The 22,129-nt window shown below is 35.4% G+C and overlaps 1 protein-coding gene across 1 annotated transcript; it reads left to right on the plus strand.

Annotated features, from left to right (window-relative positions):
* The first annotated feature begins 18,605 nt into the window (after positions 1 to 18,605).
* Positions 18,606 to 21,303, plus strand: LOC131025658 (uncharacterized). The gene is made up of 2 exons (XM_057955454.1): positions 18,606 to 21,063; positions 21,162 to 21,303. Exons 1-2 carry the CDS (start codon positions 18,782 to 18,784, stop codon positions 21,301 to 21,303), a joined length of 2,424 nt encoding a protein of 807 aa, XP_057811437.1. The 5' UTR covers positions 18,606 to 18,781.
* The last annotated feature ends 826 nt before the right edge of the window (positions 21,304 to 22,129 follow it).

Here is a 22,129-nt window from a genome sequence, read left to right on the forward strand (position 1 = left end):
TCAAAGTTATGCATTTCATGTGAAAACTTTATGCATCTTTGTGTGAAACTATATGCATTTAAAATATATCTATTTTGAGAAAATCTAAAAAATATATATATATTTTTTTAATTATTAAATCCGAAAATTACATTCCAATTTTACCCCTCCAGATTTTGCCTTGGAATGCTTGGAAGCTCCTTGCCACGTGTCACCATCTTGATGCGCCACATGTCATAAATGTGTGGTCAAGATTTGGATCTAGGGATCTATTATAAGTATTGAGATCTATATGATCCCATTCCTATATATATATATATAGGGGTGGGCTATAATAAAAACACATCTTTTTGTAAAAACTAAAAACGGCTAAAATGTATGAATTCTATGTAGAACACGTATGAATTAGCTGTGTAACTGTACGAATTGCGAAATTCATACGTGTTCTACATAGAATTCATACATTTCACAATTCATACAGTTACACAGCCAATTCATACGTGTTCTACATAGAATTCAACCGTTTTTAGTTTTTACAAAAAGATGTGTTTTTATTATAGCCCAACTCTCTCTCTCTCTCTCTCTATATATATATATATAGTGGGCGGTTATTCAATAAACCACCCTTATTTTAAGAATTACGAACCAGCAAAAATGCATGAATTTTATGTATAACACGCATGAATAAATTGTATAAAGGTATGAATATCGAAAAAATATTTTTTTGCTACCTTTGGGATTCGAACTCATGACCATGAATATATCCAACAAGGTGATGAATCAACCGTAGATCTTGATGATCTAAGGGCTGAAAATGGTTCTTAATTTATATTTTAATAAGCGTTCTTATTTTAGCCTTCCCCTATATATATATATATATATATATATATATATATTATGATAAAATATATTAGTATAAAATTAGAATTTAAAAAAATACAAATATGAAACTATTTTACGACATAACATACAGTATTTAAATAAAATCAAGTCAATATATCCAAAAATAAATCCTTGCATACTATTAGGTAATAATTAATTAGTCAAACATAGTGTAATTAATTATATATAATAAAATAATCTTTAATTATTAAGGAAAGAGAATATATATAAAGGTAACATTATAAAATAATAAATCAATAATTAAAAATATTATTATAATAAAAATAAAATTACTAACCAAACTTATTATGACACGTCATAATTATGACCATTTAGCATCACTCTTTATAATACTACAAAGTCGTTTATATGCTGCCCCTAAAAGGTAATGAGAACGAAAATCTTAGAGCCCAAATAAAACCACAAACGGCCGAAACTCAATTAATCAAACATCATTAAAATTCATCAGAATAATCACCAAAAAAATAAAAAAAACCGTGACAAACATAATACTTTCTCAGAAGCTAAGCTAACATGTTCGATAGTATTGAAATGAATCAAATTGTGGAGTAAAAGGTCGAATCCCAAACGAAATTAGCTAGTTAAATAAATTATTAAAACTATAAATTGAAGATTTTTTCTGTACTATAATAACAATTAATTTTTTTGAGACTGTACTATAATAACATGGAGGGTCCAAATTTTGACTAATTTTGCTTGCTTTGACGAAAAATCAAGTTCAGAAATTCAATAATTTGATGTATTCATCACATAAAGGCAGTACCATTAATGAGCATATAGTGATAGATAATACGCTTGGTTTCATTTTTAGGATTATGTGAGCTTAATCAGCAAGTAAGCTGCCAATAGTTTTATGAAAGTCCTTACGAAAATAATGTTCTATAAATTATAATCGCCAAAACGTGTGTGCCTGTTCACGGCCACAATCATTTATTAATTCGAAATTAATTAACTTATTAATTAATACGAGTTAAAATAGAAGTTAATTATGATTTGTTAATATTTTAATTATTTTTTAATCACAATTAAATAATTAGATTAGATATATTGTGCATTCCACTATAACAATTTTCTCGAACACCGATAGAAGAAACCATCAGTAATGGCCTATATTTTGTCGGTAATTGTATCTATCAATGGAATGTCGATAGTAAGACGCAGTTGCGTTATCTTAGTCGGTACTGTTGGGAAAATAGTGTTTTGATTAATATCCGAAACCCCTGAAACTAATGGTGATATGCAAAAGTTTTATCTTATGTTTACGGAATATTAATTTGGGAGCATGCTTCTTATGTTTACAGGATATTAATTTGGCAATTGATCTCATATATCAGTCAGATAGTTTAAACAGTCACTTAAAAGAACTTATGAGTTCTTCAAGTGCTAGGAGATCAGTTGATGACATCCGACTTAAAGGTTTGTGACCGCCAAAATCCATCTTTCTCGCCTCAACTTCAGAATCTTCGTCTTTTCTCGATTTTCGGGCTCGATTCTTTCAAAACTCTTCTCTTAAGCATATTCCTTACTATCCATGCTTCAATACCACTCATTCCTGCATCAAAATAGCCAAAACTACACCCGACTGTGAAATCATGAAATAATATGCAATGAACTCCAAACAATAATAAGACGGGCGTAAAATCGACTTAAACCGCAGAATATAAACCATGCAAAATGAGTGTTTATCAGCTTGGCACAATCCAAACGTGCCATGTAAGTCCTAAAAGTCCGAAGAAGGAAAAGCGGAAGTCAAACTACAAGGCGTGACAAAGTATAGAAGACATTTAATGCTTCAGATTTGACATTAAATGAATATATTTCTTTTCCATAAGAAAGTATTCCCTCCGTCCCATTAATAATGGCACGTTTTCCTTTTTGGGTTGTCCCGCTATTGATGACACATTTCCTATTTTGGAAAAAATAAGAGTGATTAATGTTAATTAAAACCCTAATTAAATGATAAAACCTACTCTCTCTCTCTCTCTCACTTTAACTCTATTCTCTTTTCCAATTACTCTCTCTCTCATGCTACACCCTCGCCGCCTTTCCTCCTCCACGGCGACGGCGCACCGCCTCCACGCCCACCCACCCTCCTCCGCCGACTTCCCTTTGCCCGTCGTCGGAGAAAGCTTTTTCCTTCCTCTGGCCTCCCCTCGCGCTCCCACCTCCACCCTTCGCACCACCGCCTCGCGCTGTCCTCGTCGCCGCCGCCCTCCCACCTCTAATTCTGTAGCCAACAGCAGTATTAAATTTCCACCGCCTCGTTCCCCCAAACCTTAGTTCCCTAAACCCCTTCCTTTAATTCTTCCTCTAATTCTCCAGATCTGGTGAGGTGAGGGTAACTATGGAAATTAGACCTTTTCAATTCCATTAGCAAATTCCATTCAACTTCCGAGACTAATGCCGTTGAAGACCAATACCCCTCCGACTGCGAGAGCGGCATTTCCGACGGCGAAAATGAGCAGCAGCTGCTCAGAAATTTCGGCGACGGTAAGGCCAGAATTGGCGGTGGGGAAGCGATTCATGGGATAATGTTGATATTTTGTTCAGTTAATAATGTGATGTTTTGTTCAGTTCACCCTGAATTTCTTGAATGTAGTGAATTTCTTGATTTTCTTTGTTAGTTGTTAGTTGAAGAAATGCACAAATAAGGTGAAGGGACGACGGCGGTCTGACCGGCGACGGCGGCAACAGATATATGGAGGACCAAAGGCCTCCTTTATTAATCATATTTAAGATTCAATTAAACATGTGGGACCATATCACTTTTCTTCTAATATCATTCTCCTTAATACCTGTGCCGAAAAGAAACGTGCCATTATTAGCGGGACGGAGGGAGTACATCCTAGTGGCTAGTACAAGGATTTTGCAGAAGCGTCTACGTCATCAGTGTACGGATACGCAGAGTCCTGACACAATCTTCCGTTTGTGTCAAACGAAAAGATTTTTTGAAAACCAACAGCCGAGGATTTGAAGACGTTCTCTCCAACGGAAATATTCAAACCCCCATCCATAAATACCCCGAGGCATTCGACGGAGTGACTATCGGAAACACTGCCAAATTAATTCTACTATTGATCAAGTTCATAACGTATTTCTGAATAAGAGAGTCTACAATGTAAACAAACACTGATGTGGAATTACAAGCTCAGTTTTTTCAAAATTAAGAGTACACACATTTCCTTAGTTCTAGGCATCAAATTATACATCCTAAGTCTAGAATTGAGCATACTTCATACCCACTGCTCTTATTGTAAGAGTGTGCTTGCTAGTTGAAAAATCCCCTCTTGTACTTAATCACACCTTCAACTCGAGACTAGGGGGTGTACAAGAACCGAACCGCAAATAAAAAAATGAACGAACCGATAGGTTTTGATGAGGTTTGGTTGAATAGCGGCTGGTGCGGTTCACAAAAGGTTGAACCAATTTTTTTTTTCGATTCAGTTGCGGTTCTGTCCAAATGAGTCGATCAGGCACCGAACCGCACAGATATATATATATATATACATATATTATTATTATTATTATTTAATCTAAACCCTAACCCCATCACTCACATTCTGATTTCCAAATCCAAATTCGCATCTCTCACATTTCGCCTCTCACCTTTCTACCCTAAGAAGTATTATGTCGCCGCCGCTGCTCTCATTTTGTCGTCCCGCTACCTAGATATTGTCCATTCTCACTAGTGCGGCTGAGTCACCCTCCTAGCAGAGTTTCGGCCCTTTCTTAGTTCATGCTCCGACGCTCTCCATTCTCCTGTTCGCTGCTGACCTGCTTCGTCATTCCCCCTTCCGCAACGCCGGTTATCATCCCTCATTCAGTTGACAATAGCAAATCCAGCAGCCAGATTTGTTAACATTGAAGAATATGCCATGTATTGTAGGCATTGTTTTCTCATCTTGTCGTTTTGTTGACAAATTTGTATGAATTTATGAAGGCATGATTGAAAACAATAAAATGGTGGACTTCTGATGAGTAAATATATTAAGGCGGATTATCATGGTATGATTGAAAACACGAATTCATTTAATCTAGCAATGCAGATTTTGGAATTTATCAAGGCAAATTATCTATAGCGGAAAATATATGTTATGTTATAGTTGGGTTTTTAATTGTAATATATGATTATTCATTTAAAAAATATATAATCGGTTGGTTCGGTTAAACCGACAATTTTATAGGTGCGATTTTTATTATTCTACATGTTTTTTGATCAGTCGGTGCGATTCTCGCCTCACCAGTTCGGTTCGATTTTTGTTTCTAGAAATTTGGTGTGGTTTTGCACCGAACCGCACCGATACAAATCCCTACTCAAGATTGGTATTAGAGTATAAGTAGGTTGTTCCGAGAGTAATGTATGTTACAAAATCCATGCTTAATCTCTTGGTTAAATGCATGTTTATGTGTTATACTGTGTTTGAGGATCATGTTTAGTTTATATATAGCTTGGGTTTGCTGTTATTTGTTAAATTTATTTTCAAATTTGAAGATTTTTAGTTTGAATTTTTTGTTAGTTGAGTGTGTAGTTGGACATTGTTAGTTGGGTAAATTGATGAAGTTGATGGGGATGAGGAAGACGACTCCATCGAGCCCACGATAAAATATTGGGTGTGGGCACCGGCAGTGGGCACGACAGAAGACATGACCGTGGACACAATCATGTACTACGGTCATGCCCATGATGGCAGCCATCATCATGGGCACGGCGGCCTCCTCCGACCGTGGTCTTGGCAGCCATTGCTCCATTTTGTTGTGCTTTGTTGGATTGTTTGGTTTAAACACATGATCATGGTTATAATGTCTTGTATACATTGATTTTGTAGGATAATTGTGATTGGAAAAGACCTATCTTTCTCTATGTCACACGTGGAGTGAACCTTTACACGAGAGTAGATGTATTCAATGAGGTTAAGAAGGTTTTGTTTGAATTTGGCGGTAATGCAACTTTGGACAGATTTAAATCCGGTGTCGTGGGAAGGTTGATTGATGTGAGGAGAAATCATAGTGCAAGTAATGCCCTACATCACTTGCTAGCTCGACAATTGAGAGGTTGTGATATACCCTATGATGAGTCTCGATTTCAAATTGCTGGAAGGGCCCTTCGTTTTAGGGCGACGGAATATGCCCTTATCACCGGACTTCACTTCGGTCGGACTTCACTTCAGCAACTGTAGTTTTGATCCATATGCAACTCATATAATTCCTAAGAGCAACATTTTCTATAGATATTTTAAAGGTGAATCTACAAAAGTGAGTGTGTTGCGCAAGAAATTCAATGAAATGAGACTTGACGAAGATGTGGAAGACTATTGGCCGTCGTGTTATGTTTTACACTATATTTTACACTTTTGGGATCCATATGCAACTCATATAATTCCTAAGAGCAGCATTTTCTATAGATATTTTAAAGGTGAATCTACAAAAGTGAGTGTGTTGCGCAAGAAATTCAATGAAATGAGACTTGACGAAGATGTGGAAGACTATTGGCCGTCGTGTTATGTTTTACACTTTTGGGATTCAATTTATGTTACGTTTTATTAAATGATCGAGTACAAGATTGAAATTATGTTTTAACTTCTTTAAACAAGTGAAATTATTTTATGTTGTGTTCACGATCATGCCCACAGTTGTGGGCACGATTGTGTCCATGATCATGGGCTGCCCATCGTGCCCACGTTCGTAGGCACGATCGTTCTCCATTATCGTAAGATTTTGGTATTTATGGAATTAATGATGTTTTAATCGATTATATTAACTTTGAACATGTTATATATTTCTTAAACAACATTTTAATATATAGGTGATTGAATAAGTAAATCTTAAAACACATAATTAAAGTGTTGGTGTCAAATGTGTCATGACATAGTATATATAGTGAAATATTACATATATATTCTACTTAGATCTTGATAGTAGGGGTGTGCAGAAACCAAGCCGAACTGAAAAACTGACAAAAAACGGGCCGAACCGATTGATTTTCGGTTGGTTTTTTTTTTTTATATTGGTCGGTTGATTCGGCCAAAAAAATATACTCCCTCCGTCCCGCCCAAGATGCTACATATTCCTTTTTGGGCCGTCCCAACGAAGATGCTACATTTCTATATTTGGCAAAAATAAGGAATTTTAAACACTTAATTAACACTAATTAAGTATTTCTTTATTACATTCTCTATCATACTTTATCACTTTATTACCTTCTCTTTCTTACTTTATCACTTTATTATTTTCTCTCTCCTACTTTATCACTTTATTATTACACACTTAAAATATTAATCAACAACTCCTTAAATTCCGTGCCGAAAAGTAAATGTAGCGTCTTGGCTGGGACGGAGGGAGTATAAATTTTGGATTTTTCGGTCGGATCGGTTTTCTCAAATTTGGTCGGTCGAAAATCGAACCGACCGAGAATATAATTATATATATATAATTATATATATATATATATATATATATATATATAGGGAGATGTTCAAATAAGAACCACTAAATAAAATTAGAACAGAGAACCATTTTAAACCATTCGATCATCAAGATCTACGGTGGATGCATCATCTTGGTGGATGAATGCAGATCCTGGGTTCGAATCCTGAAGGGAGCAAAAAATTTATTATTTTCGGATGCATTAAATTTAATAGCGAATGCATTAATTTATATAGTAGATGCATTGATTTTAATGGTTCTTATGTTCTCACGATAAGTGTGGTTCTCACTATAACCGCACCATATATATATATATATATATATATATATATATATATATATATTAATATTTCTATTATTTTTTAATTTTATTATCAACACACAATACTAAAACCCTAATTAATCTTTCCTAGCCTCACTTTTTTCAATTATGCACCCAGATCTTGCCTCCTCCATACCTTAGACCTCACCTCAATTGTGTGTGTGTAATATTGTTTAACCATAATTATAATGTGTTTAATTATATGTTCTTGAAATGAATTATGGATAATGACAAAATATATAATATAATTTTGAGTATTTTTTTAAAAAAATTATAAAAAAATTGATTTAAGAAAAATTCGATTAATTCAGTTTTTTGGTTCAGTTAAGTTAATTCAATTAATTCAGTTCGGTTTGATTTTTTTTAAAACCCGAACATAAATTTGGTTTGATTTGGTTTTAGCAAAAACCGAACCAAATAATCGAATGCACATCCCTATGCTTGATGCTCAAAGCACCGGCGCTCATTGGTCTCGAGCGTGCGCTGGACAGAAAATAGGTGAAAGAATCCAAAGAAATCTCGTGTGATGAGGTGAGATTTCTCTCTTTGTATATTTGAAAGAGAATCCATCAAAATCCATAGAGTTTTAAAATCCATAGTCTCAATGCACAAACTTTGAATTGTTTATTGTTTGTTCGATATTACAAATTAAACTTCATTAGCAAAATATTATTTAAAACATAATATAATACATAAAACAAGTCGATGATCATTTTTTTTAGGCAAAATCGATTAATTTTAATAATCTCAAGATGGCCTGCAAAAGCCACTGTGACCATGATCGTGGGTACACCATCGTGGTCACGGTGGCTGCCACGATTAGAGATGTCAATCCAGCCCAAAATCGTGGGCCGACCCAAATAACCCGATAAAATTAGAGGGTTAGGATTAAAAAATCACAACCTGATTATGAATCAGTCTAATTGAGCTAGCCCGTTCGGGCTCGCGGGTTGAAGCGGGTCAGCCCGTCGGGTTGCTCAAATTTAAAAAAATGAAAATCGAAATTAGATTTGAGGGCTATGCCGCGAGACTCAACGCCTCCATTCTTCCTTGGGTAACTCCTTCCTCTGCATCACAATTTGTCACCCGCCTCTCCATCAGAGATCCCCATCGTCCACCGTTTTCCGTCCGTCGTCCGCCTCACACCAGAGAATCAGAGATCCACGTTGTTAGCCTCTGCATCTAGGGGTGTAAAATCGGGTACCCGCGGGTACCCTACCCGCAAAATGCGGGTACCCGCGGGACGAAAACTGCTGAAAACCCCACCCTCACCCGACCCTCCTCCCCGATGCGGGTACCCGAATACCCGCAGCGGATACCCGCTGCGGGTATGAGGGTACCCTCACAGTCCCGCAATTTTTTTTTAATTGTAATTTTGCGGTTTTTTGGTCCCGCGAGAGGGTATTTTGTCCCGCATTTCACAAAAAAAATTGAAAATATCCTTTCTATTTTTTTTTAATTGTAATAAAATGTTTGGAGAGAAATTCCTATTAATTTAAAATTTTGGTTTAATTCTTATTTCCTAATATTGTTAAATAAAATTATTTAATTTTAATTTTTAAATATTTATTGCGGGTATGCGGGTACCCTCTACCCGCGATTTTTGAGAATTTGATACCCTCACCCGACCCTCCTCTTCAAATTTGCGGGTATCGGGACGGGTGAGGGTATACCCGATACCCGCAACCCGAATTTACACCCCTATCTTCATCTGCCGCCATTTGCCACTGACCCGGCACCACCTCCGTACACCGGTTACTCCGCGTCAGCTCCTCCACTCGCAGCACCACGAGCTCCGACACAACGCCTCCACTCGCGTCTGGCCTCTCAGCCTCTGTTGCACGCCGGCACCACCAGGACACGACGCTTCCACTCGCGTCAGCCGCCGCCTGGAACTACTAGCTCGCGTCGCCGCCTCAGCCGCCACCACCTCTGGCCGCCGACTCCTCTTCACCCCTGTTCGTGTCTGGCCTCTGAGGTAAGGTATATGCAGATTTTAGGTGTTTTGTTGTTGTTGGGGGAATTGAATTTGTTCAATTTGTTTAGTTTCAGTTTGTTCAATGTGTTCAATGTGTTTGAATTTGATCGAATAATTACATTTTAAAGCACATAATTATAATATTGGTGTGCAATGTGTCATGACATAGTATATATATAGTGAAATATTACATATATATGCTACTTAGATCTTGATAGTCTCAATGTACATAACTTCGAATTGTTTATCATTTGTTCGATATTACAAATTAAACTTCATTAGCAAAATAATATTTAAAACATAATATAATGCATAAAACAAGTCAATGGTAATTTTTTTAGGCGAAATCGATCGATTTTAATAATCTCACGATGGCGGGCAAAAGCCACCGTGACCATGATCGTAGGTATGCTACCGTGGTCACATGACTGTCTCGATTGTCTCAACGGCCGTGAGCACGATCGTATCCACGGTTGTGAGCACGATCGTGCTCCGAGGTCGTGATTAATTTGACCCGACTATTAAACTCCAACATCCATACAACACAAAATAAACCAAACTCAACCTAAATGAACATTAAAATAGATATCATAGATAGTTAAAGGTCACAAAAAGTTCAACAATTTCTATATTTCTTTCGGAGGGGCATTGGAAATTCTCTTATATCATCATGACCCTCACTACAACAATTGCTACATCTTTTTTTTCTCTGACGCCTCCGGCTCGGTTGTGCTCCCCCATATCATAAAAAGGTTGTTCATGTGCAACCTATATGTTTACATAAAATCAAAACCTTCAAACAACGAAACAATCATGAAAATCGAAAATAAAATTGCCATCGTGAGGTTAAGAACACCATCGTAGGCACCTATCGTGTCCACCATCGTGACATTAAGATCTCGTTTTCCATAATTCACTTTTCGACTAGTAGACGGATTATTCATACTTTTATATGAAGTGAGAAACACGAAGACGCCTTCTTTGAAGTTTTTCTTCTTTTTTAGCCTATGTTTCGAATGCTAGTATGAGGATTTTGGTTTTCTTTTTCGTGGTTGTTTTTATTTCTTTTGTAAAATGTTATGTACTTATGTTGTGTTAAACAACCACAAGTTCCGCACTATTACAACCACCACCAACACCATACTCAGAAACTTTATTAAATACCTAGTCTCATCCGAAAATCTTCACTAAATCTGCAGTTCTTGACAAATATAATATTGTCAAAAGAAATATATTAGTTAATTATAAAAAAAAAAAGAATTGAGTCTGATTAGCCCACGAAACCCGAACATTTAAGGTTAGAGTTAAAATTAAACTCAATTAGATCGCACCCAAATAATCCGATAATTCCGATTGGCATACCCCTCCTGAATCATTGAAAAACCAACTAAAATCACAAACTAATATTTAGAGGACCAAATTAGCCCTACTAGTGTGTAGAAATTACAGACTTGGGCATGTAGATATGACAAAGAGCTCGAGCTGCCGACATTTTTGCGCGTTCCCGACACACAAGAGAGACAACGACAGAGATAGCGAGAGAGCGACATTTTTAGTCATCAGCCAGCCACTGGCTCCACCTTTTATTTGTTTGTTAACAAAATATTGGATTAATTACAACTTTACGTTCAAATTTTGTCGATTTTCAAAAATCGAATACACTTTTCACTTTAATACATTAGGTCTCAATAAATATATTTATGTTTTCGTTGTGTTTTATGGTTTAAATTGAGAGATAATTGTAATTTATATTCCAAATATTTGATTTTGTTTTACGCTAGCTCTAACTTTTAAAGTGTTAATAAATTCTTTAACTCTTCAATTTGTAGCAAATGTGTCATTCTATTTATTTTTGAACGAATGGAAACTGAATTTTAGACTTCCATCTAATATAATCAAAACAAAGCCTATTGTGTAGTTCGTTCTCTCACGTAGTCAATTTCATCGTCAGACATTTGGAGACATATGGTAGTTGATTATGAAAAAGTAAGATTTTTTTTTTTCAGTGTATTTTCGCCGTTAATTTTGAATACTTATTTATGTTTGTTTTCAATATTTTTTGAATCAACGAATGTATTTGTCTATTTAGTTCACAGTGCTGCTCAACAGCCCAAAAATAGGGCTTCAAGCATCTTTAAATAATTTTGAGCTTTGACAGAGATTCATAAACCTTTAAAAGAGATTAATAAATTATAGTTAAAGATTAAGTAATAAACTCTAAATAGGAATTGATAAACCTAATTAGAGTGGATGCATCGTACATCCAGATGTACACAAGTTTTGCTAAACATAGAAGGCACAAAATTACTTACCAATTAAAAGGCCTAGACAATATTAAAATATTTTTAAAATTAGGTGTAATTTGTAACAAATTTCGAAGTTTAGGATTTAAATTACAATTATTCTTACTAAGTGTCATGTGTAATTTAATGATAATTCTACATTTATTAATGTCAACTAAAATGGAACATGGTGAAATGAAAAACAAATAATCAGATGGAGGGACAAGTTTTACTTCTTATCTTAACATTTAACACATCGTCCTACACAACTTTGAAAGTATAGAGCAAGTTGCACAATCAATTCCAAATCAATCTTAAATTAATGAATTTACTATAAAAGCACACACCCACACCTACTCACACCCACCCCTATTTTTTATCCCGTTTTAGTTCAGAAACAACTGCATCGATTGTACATCGAATTAAAGCAAATGGCTTCAATTCATTTTAGTGCGTAGGTCTCAGGTTTTTTTTTTTGTAGTAGTAATAATTAATTTTCCTCAAGCTATCCAACTATCATTAAATTATAAAAGTAACTACCAACTACACCGCGAATTTCTAGTTATATGGAGTACTACAATTCTATAAAAAGCAACAATGTGAAATTACACATAATATTTTTTGTGTTACATAAAACAAAAAATTTAAAATCACTTCACGATAGACTCGAATCTGAGATATTCGGCCTCAAACATTAACCACTCTATCATTAAACTATTGTTAACACATTCACATTACATTTAATATTTTTATTGTTTAAAAACCTAATTTGCCAAGCACCATGCCGTATCAAGTTATATACATTTTGGCTCTAATATGTAAAGTGCTATGTTTGTAATTAAACGATTTTGTAACTTAGATCTAGAATGAAACATGCCTGCTTTGATTACATCTCAAGGCGAAGAGAAAATGTAATTAAATACATGAAAGGACATGATTTGCCAAGGGCATAAATACATCAAATTATTAGTATTTTGTAAAAATTACTATTATTCAAAAAATTTATCACCAGCTTGAATTACATAATAACCGACTTCTAGAAAATATCGAACTTCGAAATTTAAAAAATCAATTCTTATGCGTACGGCATATCCCATGACTTGTAGAGTTGAAAAGGTGATTTGAATCCCCAAAATTCTACAGATTGAGGATAATTTTTTTCATAAAAGGAAACAAGACATTTGAAGTGGGACAACCCAAAAAGGAAAACAAGACATTTGAAGTGCGACAGGAACGGATATAGAAATTAACAAGACACAAAGAAAAATATATAATGTAGAAAATGATTTCCGAATTGAATTAATTAATTCTATCATATTTCTGGGTGCATAATATTTCTTACTGATTCAACCAATCGATCAGATTCATAGGAAACTCATAAATAAACAGCAATTAAGTGATGAATAGCGAAAAATTGTACCCTTTAGTTTGAGTAGTACTTTCAAGTATGTTTTTTTGGATATGTATGCACAACTCAAAGTGGTTAGATAATCATGTGATGTGCAGCATCAGAAACCAATAAATTAACGTTTCAATGAATTAATGTTGGCATGCATACTTCACAAAAAAATGTTGGCATGCATTAAAAAATACAGACATCTGGGCCGACATATTTTGCCCAAGAGTAATAAATTCCCAATCAAAACCCTTGAAAAACAAGTACTACAAAAAAGCTGAATTAACTTCAATCATAAGAATAGCATGCGTTTAATTCACATTGGGAATCGAAAGTACTAGTACTAATTTTAGTGAAAACAATCATAAATTGAACTACCGTTAACTAACTTTAGTGAAAGACTAGTGTTATTTGGACAAAATTTGTCCGAATAAAAATAAGGTTAAAATTTTTTAAAAATCAATTTATTTATAAATTTGGATTCAAGTTTAAAAGGATTTATTTAGTTTTATTGTTTTCTCCATATTGTAGTTTTTTCATAATTTTTCAACACTTTTTTTATTTTTTGTTATTTTATTTGTAGTTTGTGTACTTTAAAAATAATAATAATTAAAAATGTTATTCAAAAATTATAAAAAAATTACAATATAAAGAAAACAATAAAACTAGTTAAATCCTATTTTATTTTGAACCAAAATTTTTTAATGAATTTATTTTATAAAGTATTTAACTATATTTTATCCGGACAAATTTTGTCCAAATACCATTATTGTTAGTGAAAACATTCATAAATTGAAGTTTAAACGGTGAGGTTCATTATTCAAACTTTATCGTTTTCCTTCCTTTGAGTTTTTTTTTTTTTTTTGTAATTATAAATTAATTACACTGAAAAGTGAAAAATTAATCATCTATCAAGAAATTTAATCAACAATCTCGAGGGGAAATATTATTATGTATCAAAGAAATTTTATTGACTTGGCTAATTGAAAACTTTTATTTTTAGGATTTCTTTTTGAAATATTTTTTTCTTTTATTAATTTGACTTTGAATTTTGTTTTGTTTACTTTTCACTATAAAAGAACACACAACGTCTAAAGACAAATTTAAAACGGATTAACGTTGAAAAATTAATGTGTGAATATGTGTTGTTTAATTTGAGGGAGCTTTTGCAATATAATTGTAACTAAGTTCTTGTGAACTTGAATGTCGCTGGAACTAATTAGCTTAATTTTGTGATTTAGTTTAATTTTATGGTTGTTAATATATATGTAATTTTTATTTTATTAGCTTATAATAGGTTGATATATTGAAAGTGATGGTATATAATTTTTAAAAATTTTAATTTTTGAACTTGAATTACTCTATTCGTCCCTTGTGGTCCAAAGGAGATGACCTGGGATTTTACAAAAATTTGTATAATTGTGTTTTGGGTGGAGATTGAGTCACACGTTTTTTTGTAAATAGTGAGTGAGAAAAATTTGTGGGGTCATTTTCAAATAAGCAAATAGCACGATTTTCAGGCATGTACGGATATAGTAATAAAACCATAATTTTGAAGAACGGCGGGAGTAATAGATATAATAGTGGGATAAAGTGACATATAAAATCTAATCCCATATGTTATCTCGATGATGGTAGTTTAAGTCTAAACTACCTAAATGATCGAGTTTGCATGAATTCAACTCAAGGTTTATGAATGACACGGCTCAATCTGTAAGACATTAATTTTTCCTCCAATCATTAGTTTGAGGGTTTTGAGTCATTGAGAACGAAAAATAGTAAACCAATTTAAAGTTTCATATGTAAAGAATTAATTTTCGTTTTTAAGAACCATATATTGTTCGACTTCATGCAAACGCAACGGAATTGACACGCAACGGAATTGACACGAAACATGATATAGGTATAGAATAAAATCTGGTTAATTAAGACTGCAGAGAAATCTTGCATGCTTTGGATTATTTATTTATTTTTTCTTCAAACACCAATTTCAAATGAATAATGCTATTTGTATTTATTGTGCCAATCATAAACTGATTATATAAAAAAGAAAAATTCGATTCACAATTTTTTTTTGGTTTAAAATAAAAAAAATAGTTAATTTTATTGTTTTGTTTACATTGTAGCTATTTTTTTACAAATATGTGGATAAAACAGTAAAACTATCCAAATACTACTTTTTATTTAAAATTAAAAAATTTAAATAAATAATTTTTTAATCAATTTATGATTGGTTGGCCGGGCCACAATAAGGCAACATAAATTTATTAATTTCAAATGGACTGATGCTAATTAAACAACCACATTGTGACCACTCACAACTAGTTAAATAGGAAATCTTTTGATTTATTTAATTTATTTTTTAAAATAAAAAATATTCAATTATTTTATTGTATTGTCCATATTGTAGCTATTTTTATAAAATATAAAATATAAAATGCAATGTTCTATAGAAAAAGATACTATATAAATAATACAGTAAAACTTATTTTTATTTAAAAAATATATTTAAATAATCAAAAAATTTATATAGAAAAAGATACAATATGGATGGCTACAATGTGACAAATATAATGCGTTTTGTGAAGCTCTGTGTACTTAAAATTACAAGAGTTAGTCAATCGGCTCAGTCCGAGGCCGGGCCCACGAAACTGAGGAATTTCCCAATTGGCTGAGTCCACTTGTCGAAGCTAACTGGACACCGACATTAAAAATGCTGCCTAAAGATAAACATGAAATGAAATTGCATTTGTGCATAACTTTGACTAAAACCACTGAATTTTATTAAATTAAACATGACCTCCTTCAAATGCTGCCTAATTTCACGATTTGTCTTATGACGGTCCACCTAAGAATAAGGAATTTTATCATGTAATCATGTAATATACCAATTCATTAACTTTACGATTCCCTAATTATTCTCATATCATCAAAAAATATGGCATCAAAACTCCGGTGATGTGTCGGCGCTCCAACCAATAATAAATTAACTAATTATCATTTTATTTATTAGGGGTTAGTCTGGATTTATTTTAATTTATTAAAAGCATCCACATTAGTTGAGTCAGTAACTGACTCATCTATACTCTAAGATCATTTATGAGCCAAGGCCTGCATTGGTTTGACTCATGCTGCTGGCTTATATCCATGAGTTTTGATTTTTATCCTTTTCATTTAATTTAAATGACACAAATTTAAATAACACAATTACTTGAATTAAAATTACATTAATTTAAGTTATATAAAATTGAAGAAAATTAAAATAAACATATAAATAACTATTTCGGCTCTAGATGCCCGAAACGTGCCCAAACATGCTTCGATCAATTTGTTATTTTTTGCAAAACTAGCAGATTGATAAATTGATTGACAATTTCTTGTGCATTCACGATAATTTCTGCTATTTTTTCGTCCCCCGGTAGAAAGAAGAAGACGAAGAATCAGAGAACCACGAAATCATTTTTTGATAGAGATAAAAATGAAAAAGAAAGGAAGAGAAACTAAGTGGATTTGATGAAAGAAGTGAGAAAAAATGAAGAAATGGTGGTGTTTTAAATAGAAGAAAAGAAGAAAAAAAAGAAGAAAAAAAGAAATAAAAGGAAGAGTCCATTTTCGGCCGTTACAAAGTTTAAAATTCAAAATTTCAATTTTTTCTTTTTAATTAATTGCGTGTGTCACACACGCGTGAGCACTTAAAGGGCGATGAGCCGAACTCATCCGGATGAGCCAAGAATCGAGCCTCCCCTTTATGCATCGGTCGGCTCATTGCCGAAATCGACTCGAGTCGGGCGATGAGCCGGATCGATGTGGATGCTCTAATTTCTAACTAAACATTAATCATAATCAGAATTTAACTAGAGGGATGCCTAGATACACGTAATTAAAAAAATTATTAGTTTAAATGTCACGCGCAAAATCAATGAATTAACATTATATATATATGTACCAATCTACATACTTGATATAATGTCATGTGTGTCATAAAATCAATGAATTGATGTAATATATGTACCAATTTACATACTTGATATAATTTCTGAGAATGGAAAAAACCATAAGAACTTACTACTATGATGCAAATATGAAATGTACAAATAGTTTTGTTTTGTTTTTTCAAATCAAGACTTTCAAATACAATATAATACTCCTTAACAACCCCCCAACAGTTTTACTGATTAGTTATCGGATATTTAAAGGAGGCAAAATTTAAAGTGCCCTTTCTCTTATGAATAATTTGAAAAATGCCCACCCTTATCATGCAAAGCACTACATGCCCTAAATAAGTGAAGAACCGAAAATGCCCTTTGAATGTGATGGATGTGCATTGTTTTCCGCAAAAGTTCTTACACATCTATGACAAAAGTTGTTAAAGTGTAAGAAAAACATCAATTCATCAATTTAAACATTGAAATCGGTCAAATATGTGTTGGAACATGTGAAATACTGACAGAGAAAATAATATTTATTTATTTTTGAATTAAAATCGAAGGTTTTACAAGTAAATCGTAGGCTAATTAACCAATGGAAAATAAATACTAAAAATTAACACAATCGATATTAGCACTCAAAACACACATTGGAAAAAAAAAACAAGCGTCCGACCGGGAAAAACAAGTGTCCGACCGGACACAAGGTTTCACCGGGCGGACACATATATGTTCCGGTCGGATAGATGTTTTTTTGGTTCCTATGTGTGTTTTGAGTGCTAATATGGATTGTGTTAATTTTTTGTATTTATATTCCATCGATTAATTAGCCTTCAATTAAGGGACATAATTTTTTTTTTTTAAAATTGATGATAAACGACAAATATGATGTGAAATAGCTTTGTCAGTAAAGTATTCATGTCAAACACTCTAATTTCATTGAAATTCACGTGAAATGAAGGAATCTTTGTTTATATATGAGTGAATTCTCTCATTCTCTCATCCTCTCATCCGAACACTCAAAGTGAAAAAACACTCAAACTCATTAGAAATTCTAATATTTTCCAAGTGGTGAAGCTATTATTTGTGAATTCTCTCATCCGAACGTTTAAAGGTATGTCATTTTACGTTTGAAATGTAATTTAAGTTGGTTATTGTTTATTTTCAATGTTTTGTTTGATCCTATATGCTTATGTGAATTATTAGCATATTATAGCATACTATGATTTAAAGCCACGTTTGAAGGAAATACATGTGAATTAGAGCAAATTCTATCATGTTTTAAAGTATTAATTAGTAATTATTAGTTGCATTTTAGTTCTATACATATATATTGCTACATAACTCATGTTATTATGCTCGAAACTTATGTATCCGCCCGGACAAGTGTCCTTGAAAATGTGTCCGGCCGTGTGTAATTATATATCATGTAATACACGGCCGGACACATTTCCTCGGCTACTTCCCCGGGCGGATAGATGTTTTTCGAGTGTATTAACATGTTATATGTTGTATTTTAACATTGTATTCCATTTACATCATATATTTATTTATTTATTATTTTTTCTGTAGATGAATGAATATGGGAGATACTTTGTGGTTAATTATGGAGGTGCCTTCAATGGTTATGAGTACATCGGCGGCTCTTCTAAGAATTTGCATATTTTCGGAGACACAATGGCCAGTACGGTGTACATGATAAATTACCTGATGATGGAGAATTCATTGAGCACTAATTACAGCTTGTATTATTTGACGAAGAGATTAAATGGCAGGGTATACAGTAAAAATATTCTTGCCGATGACAATGATTTGCTTCAGTTGCTGGCGTCGCAGCCACATTTTCCTGAGATTTATGTTGTTGAAGACGATTACAGTGGAGGAGTGTATGTTCCTTCGTTCGATCTCCCTCAATCTTCCGGGTATGGAGGTGAATCCACTGCAACATTCGAAGGTGGGGACGGATTGGAAGCAATCCAAAGATATGCTTATTTAGACCTATCAGCCGGAGATTCACCGGCGCAACAAAGTGTTGAACCGTCGGTCACTTGGGGTAATGATCAGTCAACGGGTTGGCCTTCATGGGATGAGCCAAATCCGTACCAGTACGATCGCCTAATAACTGATCGTTGTTGGGGTCCAGCTGATGATCAATATACGTACGAGCCTCAGTTTGTGGAGGATGCTGGTAATGTAGATGAAGATTATGTTCCATCGTCTGAAGCCGAGACTGATACAAGCGCCTCTGAAGACTTGTCGGAGACAGAGAACGTGAGAAGGGCGGGGATTGAATATGCAGGTTGGCAGAATTTGCAGATCGACGAGGATGATGACGAACAGGTTCCTGGAGCAGATGAACTAACTAATTGGTTAGTACCGGTTATCCCGTTGGACGCCGCAGCGGCACTTGTGGATATTGAAGATTATCAGCTACTGCCTCGGGAGTTGTCAAAGAATATGTATTTCAATAGCAAAGATGATCTGATCGTTGCAATCGGTCTGTGGAACATGAAGCAGGGCAAGGAATTTTCTGTCAGCAAATCAGACAGCAGACGAGTCTACTTCAAATGCAAGCATTCAGATACGTGCCCCTTCAAGCTCCATGCATCGTCACAAGATGGAGCCATTTGGGGAGTGTATAAGTTCACCAATGAGCACTCATGCGACGGTGAGCTAGGGCGCGTAGCGCGAATAAAGGCCCCCGCAAAAGTCGTCGCAGCATATTTAGCACAGAAGATACACGACGATTGCGAGATCTTGAAGCCGAAGGCCATCCAGCTGGAGCTGCGACGTGAGTTTGGCGTACAGATCAAGTACGATGTTGCATTGCGAGCCCGTAATCGAGCCACGGAGATGGTTTATGGTCGACATGATCAGTCCTTCGAGATGCTGCCCAAGTACTTATACATGTTGAGACAATCCAATCCCGGTTCGATGGTGGAGTGGGAAGTTGACGATGATGGCCGATTCAAACACTTATTTGTTGCTCTTGCAGCTTCGGCTACCCCTTTCATGTTCAGCTTACGGCCAGTGATTGTCGTCGATGGCACACACTTGAAGGGTAAGAATAGGGGTATTTTGTTTGTTGCAGTGACGAAGGACGGCAACGAGAGTTTGTTCCCACTCGCGTATGGTGTTGGCCCGAAAGAAAACGATGAATCGTGGACTTATTTCATGTCACGCATTCGACGTGTTTATGGCCAAGCCGATGAACTTTTGATTGTCTCTGATCAGCATATCTCCATTGCCAATGCTATCAGGAATGAGTTACCAAATGCAACCCACGGCCTATGCTACTACCATTTGCAAAATAACCTGAAGCATTACGGTAAGGCAGTGGTCGAGGTGTATCGACAAGCTGCATTTGCGTACGAGAAGTCCGACTTCAATAGGGCTATGAACGCCCTGAAGTTTATGAAGAGAGCTGCGTACGATAAACTAATGGGAATTGGGCCGGAGAAGTGGGCTCGTTCGATGTGTCCTATGCCTGTGCGACGCTACAGTTTTATGACATCAAATGCTGCTGAAGCTTTTAATTCCAGATTGTTGTGGGCAAGAAGACTTCCTATATGCTCGATGTTAGAGGCAATCAGAATTGTTATTGAGAAATGGTTCAGCGAGCGACTAAGGGCTGCACAACAAATCGAGCAAGGCTTGACTGCTGAGGCTGGTAAAAAGGTAGCTATTGAAGTCCAAAAAAGTCGTCGATACACTGCACAAAGGTTGAGTGGCATGAAGTATAAGGTGCAAACTGCTGACAGAAGCTTCAAGGTGGATCTGGAGAAGAAAAAATGCGAATGTCGAGTATTTCAGCTAGACCAACTGCCATGTTCTCATTCAATCGCTGCAATAAGGTACGATCATGAAATGATTACTGTCGGGTTCATTGAAATGTAAATATGTTCTAATGTTCGTTATATTGATTACTATCGGAGTTTGTTTGTTTTTATAGTGAAGCCGGTGATACGATCGCGGAGTATGTAGACTCGTACTACACGAATGACTTTCTTATCGATACTTACTCTCGCGAAGTTAATAATCATCCCTCACAGGGCCCCGAACACTGTGACTGCGAGTCGTACGAGGCTGTCTAGGTACATCCTCCTCGTCCCCGCGCTCCTCCACAACACGGGCTCCGGTGCCCTGTGGAAATTGGACACCCCGAGCTAATGGGTTGTCGGGGGGCCTGAAGCTCACCGAGAGTTCGCCCGGTGTCAGCGTTGATATGAAGTAGTGACTCGACAGATCGTCAGCATCGGGCTCCAGGGGCATGACACCACCCTAGAAAGCAACAAAGATAATATATTAGAACATAAGTAAAACCAGTAACGGTGTGGAGGATAATCTTAAATAACTGATTACCTGTCCCTCGAATAGATCGCGCAGACCGTGAAGCTTCGGCTTACCCCTGAAAGTCCATCTCAAACACCGAGGGTGCGCTGTCGGATCACCGCTAGATGCTGCGACCATGTGTCCGAAGCCCGGGACGCGCTCCAATGCCCAGACATATAAAGCCCACGAAGGACCGTAGAAGTGATATTTCTCGCCGGTTCCTACATCTGTCGTATAATGACATAACATCTTATACGAATACGCGCCCCAGGGGAATCTATCAAACGCAGCCAGATCATCCACCAAAACCCAAAGCCACGGCTGTACCCGCGCATCCAACCCAAGAACAAGGGTGTGAGCCACACACACGAGGACAGCACGAAGGTACAGGCTCCCATCCTCATCATCCACTCGACGATCCAAATCGCACACGCGTTTGATGAGCGACTGTATGGTCATGCTTCGCGTACCGCAGAATCGTCGGTATGCCTCCACGCGACTGCAGTCGTGCTGTAATGTCGCATCGAACCTCGATCCCCCGAAATTGAGCCCAGTCACTAATGCGTAGTCCGCAGGGGAAAATCTGAC

The sequence above is a fragment of the Salvia miltiorrhiza genome, chromosome 5, assembly GCF_028751815.1.
Source record: "Salvia miltiorrhiza cultivar Shanhuang (shh) chromosome 5, IMPLAD_Smil_shh, whole genome shotgun sequence".
In the NCBI taxonomy this organism is placed as follows: domain Eukaryota; kingdom Viridiplantae; phylum Streptophyta; class Magnoliopsida; order Lamiales; family Lamiaceae; genus Salvia; species Salvia miltiorrhiza.